Source organism: Halichoerus grypus, chromosome 1, assembly GCF_964656455.1.
Source record: "Halichoerus grypus chromosome 1, mHalGry1.hap1.1, whole genome shotgun sequence".
NCBI lineage: Eukaryota > Metazoa > Chordata > Mammalia > Carnivora > Phocidae > Halichoerus > Halichoerus grypus.
Genome location: NC_135712.1, coordinates 127707031 through 127719080, shown reverse-complemented (window position 1 = coordinate 127719080; position 12050 = coordinate 127707031). Strand labels below are relative to the sequence as shown.

Below are 12050 nucleotides of genomic sequence, written 5' to 3'. Positions count from 1 at the left end.
TCATAAACCCAGTAGAGCATACAGCATGTGGGATATGGCTTTAGCTGACATATGACTTTATATAAATGTAAGTGTTCAAAAATAGGATCAGAACAATCCACTTCAAATACTTTATTTTAAAAACAACCCAGTGATTTATAGATGAAAGCACTTCATGTCACTTCTTAAGATAAAAATAAGTTCTATCATTTTATTCTTATTCATGTACATTTGCCTCAACAGGAAGAACACTTACTCTAAAAGAATTTGGAAAAAGAAATTAGCAACTAAACTCAGGAATGCTCATTTATATTATCAGACATAAACATCATGATACTACATGCCATTATTTAGTACCTATTTAGAAACTGGATTTTCTTATTTTGCTTTTAAGAGCGTGGTGTGGCCTCCATTGACCCCACTTTTATCCACTCCGTTACAGTGAACTTCTAGAATTCTAAGGAAATGTCTTCGGGTTCTACAATGACAGATGATCTCCTTCCCTGCCCCCCTCCACCTCCATTTATTGGTGTTCTCTTTAGTAATGCCACAGGTTTTTAAAATATATCATTATAAAATGATTATTATTCAACCCTGACTGTCCCAAATACATCTTTTGCCTTTGGAATTTTTCAAACTACTGGAACAAATGTTTCCCTTGATGGGTGAAATATTATGTATATGGCCCATTTGTGTTATTATCTAGCAGCATTTTCTTTATTTTTTTTTTCAAAGATTTTTTTTTATTTATTTGACAGAGAGCGAGAGAGGGAACACAAGCAGGGGGAGTGGGAGAGGGAGAAGCAGGCCTTCCGTGGAGCAGGGAGCCCGATGCAGGGCTCGATCCCAGGACCCTGGGATCATGATCTGAGCCGAAGGCAGACGCTTAACGACTGAGCCACCCAGGCACCCCTTTCTTTCTTTCTTTTTTTTTTTATTTAACCATAAATTTTATTTTATTTTATTTTAATTATGTTCAGTTAGCCAACATGCAGCCTTTTCTTAAAGTGTGGTCCATGGGCTACCTGTCCCAGAGTCACTTAGAATTCTTGTTGAAAAATAGGGATTCCTTATAGCCATTGCAGTACACTGAGCTCCATAGAGACAACACTGGGGTGAGTGAGAGCCTGACGGGCATTGGGCGACTCTGTGCCTCACTGAGGAAAATAATTAAACGTGGGCAGAAGAGATCCTAAGAAGTCGAGAAGCAAAATGTCATCATATGCATTCTTTGTGCAAACTTGCCTAGAGGAACACAAGATGAAGCACCCAGATGCTTCAGCCAACTTCTCAGATGTTTCTAAGAAGTGCTCAGAGAGGTGGAGGACCATGTCTGCTAAAGAGAAAGGAAAATTTGAAGACATGACGAGGGTGGACAAGGCCCGTTATGAAAGAGAAATGAAAACTTACATCCCCCTTAAAGGGGAAACAAAAATAGAAGTTCAAGGATCCCAAAGCACCCAAGAGGCCTCCTTAGGCCTTTTTCTTGTTTTATTCTGAGTATCACCCCCAAATCAAAGGAGAACATCCCGGCCTATCCATAGGTGACGTTGCAAAGAAACTGGGAGAGCTGTGGAATAACACTGCTGCAGATGACAAGCAGCCTCACGAAAAGAACGCTGCTCAGCTGAAGGAAAACTATGAAAAGGAGATTGCTGCATACCGCGCTAAAGGAAAGCCCGATGCAGCAAAACAGGGAGTCGTCAAGGCTGAAAAAAGCAAGAAAAAGAAGGAAGACAAGCAAGACGAGGAAGAGGAGGAAGATGAAGAAGATGATGACAAATAAGTTGGTGCTAGGGCAGTTTTTTTCCCTTGTCTATAACGCATGTAACCCCCCCCCCCAACCTCCGTATACAACTCACTCCTTTTAAAGAAAAAAAATTGAAATGTAAGGCTGTGTAAGATTTGTTTTTATCTTTTTTTTGTATACTTAACACACTCCCGAATGTGTCTTTTGACAGCCCTGTCCTGGTAGTTTTTTCTGTAGCCACTAAGCTTGCCTGGTACAGTGTGGAGGTGGGAAATTGGCATGGAAATTTAAAGTAGGTTCTTGTTGGTGCACAGCACAAATTAGTTATATATGGGGATGGTAGTTTTTCTTTTCTTTTCTTTTTTTTAAGATTTTATTTTTTTAAGTAATCTCTACCCCCAGCGTGGGGCTTGAACTCACAACCTCAGAGGTACAGAGTCGTGTTCTACCGGCTGAACCAGTCGGGTGCCCCCAGGGATGATAGTTTTTTCATCTTCAGTTGTCTCTGATGCAGCTTCTACGAAATTATTGCTGTTCTGTTAACTAAATACCACTCTGTAATTGCAAAAAAAAAAAAAAGGTTGCAACTATTTTGTTGACATTCTGAATGCTTCTAAGTAAATACAATTTGTTTTATTAAAAAAAATTTAAAAAATACAGATTCCATTGTCCTCAGAGTCTCTGTTGATTTGGTGCAGGAGTATGCCTTTTAAACAAGCAACATGGATGATTCTGATGCCTGCTGACATTTGAGATCCACTGGAAGGATGTATTAGAAACTTGTGTAAAGGTGACATAGAGTATAACAGAACAGCACTTTAAGATGTCAACCAAGTGAATTAATAAGGGGCAGCTTTTTTATTTTAAAATGAAGTAGGGCAGAACAATTTTCAAGCTTCTTCCAGCCCTAAAATCCTGAGATTATTTTGTCCTTTGTGTATGCTCTGAATGTTGCAGTTTCATGGTATCCAGGCCTCTGAGAATGCTCTACTTTAGTCTTTTAAAATGGTTGTAAGTGCTTCTGTAGATGACTTAAAAAAACATGGATTAACTTTTTTTAATTAAATGCTTTTAGGATTTAAAACTTTAATGGAATCAAAGATGGTGATTAGACACTGTATTTGAGTTGTTCTTCATTTCTTCAAGGTCTTGGCATTTCAAAATCAACCTCATGTTGGCTAATCGGGATGGGGGAGGGAGGAGATGCTGTTAACCCATCAAATGGTACATTTTGGGTTACAGATTTTCAGAACTTCAGAAGTTAACATCAAAGCTTTATTTGCAACTTTCAAGGGGTGATATTAGTGAAAGAAAGCGTTTTCTGTGAGCAGTGTAGAGTTACGGCAACATTAATAATGGTTTAAGTCAAAGTCAGTACTCTTCACTAAAGTTTGTTTTTTTTTTTAAAGATTTTATTTATTTATTTTTGAGAGGGAGAGAGCACACGAGCTGGGGAAAGGGGCAGAGGGAGAAGCAGACTCCCCACTGAGCAGGGAGCCTGATGCGGGACTCAATCCCAGGACCCTGGGATCATGACCTGAGCCGAAGGCAGACACTTTAACTGACCGAGCCACCCAGGTGCCCTTCACTAAAGTATTTTTTTTAGCAATAGTCATCATTAAATATCTCTCAAAGACAAAATTAAGAAAACAATGCACCTATAGATATTGTAATAAGAACTTCTTAAACTGAGGTATGACATTTTATCAAAAACAGTTGATTTTTACGTGGAAGATGGCTTAGGGAAAGAAAGTCATAAATGCTTTTCATATTGCTGAGTTAAAATCAGACTGCTTCACAAAAAAAATTGTATTTCTTTTGTTGTGTAAGTGTAATTTGTTATCTTAATCTATGGGTGACTTGATTACCTAATTTAAATCCTAAGAAAATAATCTACAGAGTATTTATTAAAGAACGAAATACAAAGCAAATATTTTTCTTAGAGATAAATGTGCAAAATGAAAATTGCAGGGGCAGTTAGTTGAGGGGGATGAGACCCAGCTCTCTGATTAATCTTTTGGCGTTCTGTCTTGTCAACTAAACACATTCCTTGCTTAATATTAGGATCTGGTTCATTTCTCTTTCTTATGGTTCTGCTCAGAGAGCAAGAGGCAATTTGTGTAATCTCCTTTTGACATTTCACTTTGAGGCCCACTATTGAAGACCCTGTTCTTTCTTTATTTTTATTTTTATTTTTTTAGTGCTCGCTTCGGCAGCACATATACTAAAATATTTTTATTTTTTTAAAGATTTTATTTATGTATTTAATTGACAGAGAGAGAGAGACAGCGAGAGCAGGAACACAAGCAGGCTGAGTGGGAGAGGGAGAAGCAGGCTTCCTGCCGACCAGGGAGCCCGATGCAGGGCTCAATCCAAAGGCAGTCACTTAACCAACTGAGCCACCCAGGCGCCTCTCTTTTTTTTTTTAATAGCAATATATATATGTAAATAAATCTCTCTATATATTTATTTATTTAGTCATGGGAAATTGCATGCATACTTAATATCAATGCAGGAAACAGATAAGCAAGTTCCAGTCACCACTTGAGGAGAGAGCATTAGGAGGTAATTTTCAGACTAACACTAAATGTCACCCAGGAAGTGTGCTCCCATCATGGCAAGCTAACTCACAGAGAACATAATTCTGCTCACTCACGAAGAAAACAATACCAAAGCTAATACAAATGTGTAAAATTCATATTTCTATAATTTATTGGGGATAAATTCTAGAAAAAAATGCTATTTTAATACATGAATTTGTCCAAATTTTAGTGTTATTACAATTGGGGTAGACAATTACATATGCAAAGGCTGTTTTCATAGGGACAACTGTACTTATGTATGATCTTTCTAAAGTAAGAAACATTGGGTTGAAGCAAGCAGCTTCATTGATATTTCTATAAGGCAATTTTTTCTTTTTTCCTTTCATGTCTTCTTCTTTTCCTCTCTCCCTCTTCCTTCCCTCCTTCCTCCCATCACTCCTCGTCTGAAGCTATTCAGGAAGGACACAGCAACATATATAATATGTAATATTATAGTATATAATTATCTTTCTGACAGTGGGGATATTTTATTATATTCAGAGAATCTAAATGGGGTATTGAAAGGATATCTTGTTTTTTGTTTTAAAATTTGTGTGCGTGCATTTGTGTTTGTGTGAGAGAGAAAGGTCCTCTTGAACAGAAGAGGAAACCTGGATTGGAAAAATATATACACTTACAGCTCACCTTTTATCTGAAGGGCTTTCGTGTCTACTTCACAGGATATTGTCAAAAAATGTTTTGTGCAATTTATAGAAACATTATGACAGTATAGCTTGAATGATCCAACAGAACTTTGATAAACTCTAGGATTAAAAAGAGGGGAGGGATATAAAGGTAGGTTTAGAGAATGAGAAGAAAATGATAGTCTTTTTGACAAGGAGTCAAATATTCGATTCACTGTATTTTTGAATTCCAACAAGCTTTGATCTCCTTGGCCCAGAAAATCCAGCAGGAAATTGAATGTGAGCTAGGGTGCAAGTTGAAGGTTTGATATGCCATTTTTGACTTGTCGTGCCCTTGTGGAAGGTGAGAATATGCAAGGCAAATATTTGCATATTGCACTGAAAGGAAATAAAAAATGCATTACAAATGAGTCAGTTCGTTGACCTAATGTTTGGTTAGAAGTAATTTCCTTTTGATTGTTTCATTGCCTATAAATGCTTCTCCTTTGCATTTAACAGTGAAAACTCTGTCAGGAAGCCTATAAGTAGCTTAACGTTTGGCTCTTATGTTCCTTAGGGATACGGCTTGGTACCTACCTCTCTTCTCTCATGGGGCTGTGTTGTTGGCATACCCTAAAGACCAAAATACTTGCATTTCACTTATTTTTTCTTCAGAGACGCACTTCTGGAATTGTGTTTAATTGTCCAGTGTTTTAAGGTAAAGGGGATCAGGTATAGGGCTTCTCTAAGAGAATTTAACATTTTGCATATTCATTTCTATGGTAGTTGAAATACATTAATATAAGCATAATCAGAAAGGGTCTTATCAGACTCTGCCAGGCAATTTTAGATGTTTGTCATTGTGATCATGATTCATTTTTGGCACCAAATATTATTCTTTCTATCACCAGTGAGTGGGAGGACAGACTGACTAAATGTTGAAATGATGTGTTTGGACCCCACATAAATCAACTGTTGCTGTATTCCTGGGAATTTTACTGTAGTTAAATAGACAAAAGGAGAGTTAAGTCATCCCAAGATGACTTAAGACACATTAGTGTGGACATGCCAAACTGAAAAGAATCGAACCCCAGCAGCCAGTGCCATATTTACAATGTAAGAACTGATATAGTTTCACCAAAACGTAGTCACTTTATATTAAGTTAATATTATTCATTTGAGTCTTATTGGCTTTATATTTTTACTTTGTATATATGTTAGGCTTCTACAGTTATATTAAATTCTAAGTATAAGGAAAGTCATTCTTAGTTTTATTTGGGTACATGTAAATATGTGATGTAATATAATGTAACAAAAATAAATTTTAGGTAATGTTTAAGTAATGTAATAAAAATAAAACCCTTTAGAAGAGTTTTTGTCCTTGAGTGATGTCAAAGATAAACACAGTGGGCATTACTTAAGATGGTGAAAACAGAGTTTATTTGGTAACTGGCAGTCAGGAAAAGAGCTGAGCTCTTTACGATTGTGCACATATTCTGATAAGTGCATATGTGACTGGACCATAAAAAGGGAGACTGGAAGAAGGGGGAAAATGGTGGTGGCCTGAGCAGAGTCAGGGAAGGGAAAAATTACAAAAAGTAGGAAAGGGGTTGGTTCATGTATATCTGGGCTTGCTAACTGGCATTAATTAAAATTAGGCTCCTACCCTTCCACAGACACCAGGAGACAGGTGTGGGCTGGAACAAACAGTAAATTCTTTTGGCAGCCGTAAGTTTTCTCAGGCAGACACTTTAAGGGAGACTAGTGTCACCCTAGGGATGTGGCCTTGAGCTATTAGAAGTGTGTTAGTATTGGTTCAAGTCTTTATAAGCCAAGGTCAAGGCCTAGTTGAGAAGAGGACTCAGAGGAGCCTGGCTAGAGGTTGGTCAAGGAGAGACTCTGAGTTCCAGAGTGGCAGTATGCCCTCACTTTCTTGTGATCAACAGTCACTGCTGTATATTAACCGTTGTAGAGAGAGCTTCATTTAAAAATCTTAACTGAAAGAAAAATATGAAAAATTATGCTGCTGTGTTTCAGGGCCGGGATCTGGACTGTAAAATTCAGGAATATAAAGAAGCTGGCAAAACCTTTCCGGAAAGTCAAATAATAGAATGGTTTATCCAGCTGTTGCTAGGAGTTGACTACATGCATGAAAGGTATGTTCATTTGTTACTGATGGACATGATTTTGACAGTTGTGTCTGAACTTGAAAAATGAATTTTTGGGGGTGGAATTGAAAGGAAGCAAGTCCAAAAGTAAATGACTATAGTTAAACATCTACAGTATGCTTTTCCATGAGGAAACTGTTGAATGATTCAATATAGATTTACTTGAATAGCCATTTTTTGTTGTTCTAGAAATAAAGTTGGCCCTGAATATAAGACAGAAACTTGTATTAAACACATTTTCATATATCTGATCATATCCTGTGATTGTAAGCAATTCTCAGATACCTTTAAGCATGCTATGAATTTATCGTATTTTTCAACAAGCTTGAGCTATTAATATCTAGCATGCTTTAAATGAATTTCGTGGTCACCTTAGAATGCGTCAGTGTCACATCCCATGAGCTAAGTGATAGAGGCAGAAGATATTCTTAGGCCTCAGAGAGATAAATACTCAAATCAAAAGTCAGTTTGACATGAAATATCTGATACAGAAGGTCAAAATATATTTTATGAGTTCAGTTGTCTGTAATTTGTAATTATAATCTCTGCTTTAAAAATGTATTTGAAAAACTTTTAATTGTATTTTCCTGAGGTCAAAAGTAATAATTTTTGGATGTTTTAGAGACCCATAAGATTGTATGACCATGTTTGAAAAGATGAGCATACAGAGACAAAAGTAGATACTATGAGATATCCATAGTACATCTTTCAACTTAGGAGTGTGTGCAACATTGTTCTTGAAAAAAGGTTGAAATGTAGAGAGTACATCAAGGTCTGGCCATCCATGGATGTCAGATAGCTCAAATGTGTTGCCTGTTTTTTCTGAATGCATAAAAAGTAACCAGATAATACTGAGCTTTGCCATGTATCTTCTAAACACATGCTGGATGATACAGATAGGCACTGATTTATTGACAACTCATAGCAATCTTTTGAATGAGGTCAAACTATCCTAAGAAACAGTGATAAAAGAATATCAAATAATCTTTTAATAAACTACCCAAAGCTGCTGAATGTAGGACATATGTGTATACAGTTATATTGGTATTTCTTTTCTTTTCTTTACTATTCCATGGCATGTTTGTTAGCTAATACATAAGGAAATATGTATATGTATATGTCACATATGTACATGTCACCTTCACATATAAAGGTGACAATTTTTTGTGTTCTATGTACAAAATAAAAAACTGAAATCTAGTTGATTTAGGAACCCAAATATTTGCAATACATTTGGTGTGCTTAATAGTTGAAGTAAATGAGTTTAAAATAATCCTTCAGAGAGAAGATTAAAATATTTTTTTTAATCCTTCAACATTTTAAGAAAGTCATTAAATGGGGCTAAGTGTTTGGATATTTGTGTATCTGTGTTCTTGAAATACCCTCCTTTGTGATTCAGGTAGTAAGCGATGGTGCTTATTTATTATGTTATTATAAACCAATTATTGCAAAGGTTTTCTGTATAGACAGAGAAATTTTAATTTTATACTTAAGTTCATTTATTCATTTATTAAATAGAGATAAATTAAAAATAAGACCTAACCTTAAAGAGCTGTTAGTAAACTAGCCAAACTGTTAGTAAACTACCCAAATAACTATAAACCCTATAGCCTGATGGATATGCCAGCTGCAGAGTCTCTGCTACATAGTTTATAGCCCTGGGCAAGCTGCTTAACCTCTCTGAACCTTTGTTTTCTCATCTATAAAATAGGAATAATAATGGGATTCTCCCTGCTTACTTACAGAACTATAGGGAATATGCACTGAGATGTTATACATTTAAAAAGTTTGCAGTCTGTTAAGTGCTCTGTAAATATTGTTGTTTGTGGTTGTAATTTAATGTAGAAATGAAAGCATAGCCACCAGAAGAGCAAACAAAACAAAAATAAAAACAAAAAAAACCTCTGACAATAACAGTGCTGATAAGGATGTGGAGCTACTGGAACTTATGTTGCTGGTATAATCACTTTAGAAAAATGTTTGATCGTACTTCCAAACATAAACATTCAAATACCCTATGACCCAGTAATTCTCTTCCTGAGATGAAAAATGAGTACCTGTGTCCAACAAGAGACAAGTACAAAATGTCCATAGAAGCCTTATTTGTAATAGCTAAAACACTGAGAAATGTCCATTTAGAATAGAATGGTTAAATAAATTGTGGTATAGTCTTACAATGGAATACTATACAATAAAAGAACATACAATTGATATGCATGACTGGATGAATCTCGGAGACATGATGGGTGAAAGAAGCCAGATGCAAAAGAGTGCATACTATGTGACTCCATTTACATCAAGTTCAAAAACAGGCAAAACTAATCTGAGATTAACTAACCCAATCTCAGAATAGAGATTAACCTTTGAAGGGAATTTTGACTGGAAGGGGGCACAAAGAATCTTCTGGGATGCTGGAAGTGTTCTATATCTTGACCCAAATGGATGATTACAAGGGTGATAAATTAATCAAGTTTAAGATTTATATATTTTAATGTAAATTATACTTTAATTTAAAACAACTGATAAGAATGCCAAGAAAAGTACACTTTAAGTGCTATAGGAGATCAGAAAAGGGGTAATGATGCTATTTGGGAGAATCAATGAAGGTCTTGGAAGAAATGATATTTGACCCAAAGTAGGTTTTGGATAAGGTGAAAGATGAGTCTGAGCTTTCCAGGATTAGGGAACAGAGTTAGCAAAGGCACAGTACTGGGAAGTCCTGGCACTTTTAGAGTGAATGATGAGTATAGTTCAGTTGGAATGGCTCTTGGGGTACATGAATGAAGTTGTGAGGAAAGGTAGGTTGACATGATGTTGTAGAGGGCTTTATTTTGTAGTATAGACAATAATGCCACAGAAACCTTTTGAGTAGAACTATGATCAGAGCTTCAGGAAGACTGGGTGATAAATTATAGAGGGGAGAGAGGGGAACTCAGGATATCAGTCTGAAACCTTTTAGAATATCCATGCATGAGGTTGTAGGACCTGAAACAATATGACAGCAGTGGGCAGGACATGGAAGGATGACAGTTAACTTGATAAGTTCAAATGACTGGAGTTAAAATTACATAGATATGTGAAACGTGATAAGAGAAGGTCAAGGATGAACCCAAGTTTCATCACCCAAGGGTGAGTGAGAAGTTGGAAAGATAGATTTGAAGCAGTGGTGCTGAGTTTAATGGTGAATATCCTGGGTGAAATATGGAGAGAGTGAGATAGGGAAAGGGGGGGGAAGGAAGATAGCAGGGAGAGAGGGAGGGAAGGAGAGAAGGAGGGAGGATGAGAGAGAGAGACAGAAGAAAGGAAGGGAGGGAGGGAGGGAAAGAGGAAGGAAGGAAGGGAGGAAGGAAGGAAGGACGGAAAAAGGAAGGAAGAAAGGAAGGAAGGGTGGGAGTTAGTTACAAGTGAGGCCCTAGATATTGGGAAAACACCGAAACTTGTCTGTTGGAGTTCCTCTGATATCAGAACCTTGAAACAAAAACTGGAGTGTAAGAAGTTTATCTAGGGGGTGATTTCATGAAACAGAAACCAGTGAGTGGGGAGAGTGAGTGAGATGGAGAAGTGAGAAAAACCATACAGGGCATATTATTGAGCTGGTTGCTTCTGTGGGAAGAGGGATCTGGAGGCAACATTCTTCTGTATGTTTTAGGTTTGGGGATCTTCTTTTTGCATTCTTTCAGAGCTTTTATGAAAATTCTTGCCCATATATAACTATTTTCTAGCACTATTATGAATTTCCTCCTGAAAAATTGCTCACATTTCTGGGAATTTCAGGTGGAAAGGGGAGGCAGTTATCACTATCTTGATCAAATCTCTAGACTATTTTTTGTGAGGTTTTTTGAGTGTAGCTGACACACAATGTTATATTAGTTTCAGGTGTACAACATAATGGTTCAAGAAGTTTGTGCATTATACTCTGCTCACCACAAGCGATCTCCAGAGTAGTTTTTAAATGGAAAAATGCTATATGTTATTCCTAATCATAAATATGTCATCTACTTTTCACTTCTGTTAGTTTTCAATATTTAATTTGTATACTTCTAAATATGTCTCCTCTAGAAAATAATCTATCTCCTGGACAACACAGGAGAAATGGTTGAATTCCTAGAAACCTATAACCTACCAAAAAAGGAAGCAGGAAGAGATAGAAAATTTGAACAGACCAATTACCTACAAAGAAATTGAATCAGTAATCAAAAAACTCCCGACAAACGAAAGTCCAGGACCAGATAGCTTCATAGGTGAATTTTACCAAATATTTATTTTTTTTAAGATTTCATTTATTTATTTGTCAGAGAGAGAGAGAGAGAGAGCACACAAGCAGGGGGAGTGGCAGGCAGAGGGAGAAGCAGGCTCCCTGCTGAGCGAGGAGCCCGATGTGGGACTTGATCCCAGAACCCTGGGATCATGACCTGAGCTGAAGGCAGATGCTTAACTGACTGAGCCACCTAGGTGTCCTAAACATTTAAAGAAGAGTTAATATGTATTCTTCTCAAACTTTTCCAAAAAATAGAAGAGGAAGGAAAATTTCCAAATTCATCCTATTAGGCCAGCATTACCCTGATACCAAAACAAGATAAAGACACAACAAAAAGAAAAGAGAACTACAGACCAATATCTCTGATGAACATAGATATAAAAATCTTCAACAAAATATTAACAGACTGAATCCAACAATACATTAAAAAAATCATTCACCACGATCAAGTGGGATTTATTCCTAGGTTGCAAATGTGGTTCAGTATTCGCAAATCAATGTGATACATCACATCAATAAGAGAAAGGATAAAAACCATATGATCATTTCAATAGATACAGGAAAAGCATTTGACAAAGCACAACATGGATTCATGATAAAAACCCTTAATAAAGTAGATTTAGAGGGAACATACCTCAACATAATAAAGGCTTTATATGAAAAACTCACAGCTAACATCATATTCAATGG

At 36.6% G+C, this 12050-nt stretch overlaps 1 protein-coding gene and 1 pseudogene across 9 annotated transcripts in view; both read left to right on the top strand.

Annotated features, from left to right (window-relative positions):
* NEK11 (NIMA related kinase 11) overlaps positions 1–12050 on the top strand; it is a 173638-nt gene that overhangs the window by 53873 nt on the left and 107715 nt on the right. For all 9 annotated transcript variants that reach the window (XM_078071830.1, XM_078071839.1, XM_078071818.1 and 6 more), the window contains one exon: positions 6972–7090. In XM_078071830.1, coding sequence (XP_077927956.1) covers positions 6972–7090 — 119 coding nt within the window. The remainder of the gene's footprint in view (positions 1–6971; positions 7091–12050) is intronic.
* On the top strand, positions 1150–1832 carry LOC118523344 (high mobility group protein B1 pseudogene; annotated as a pseudogene).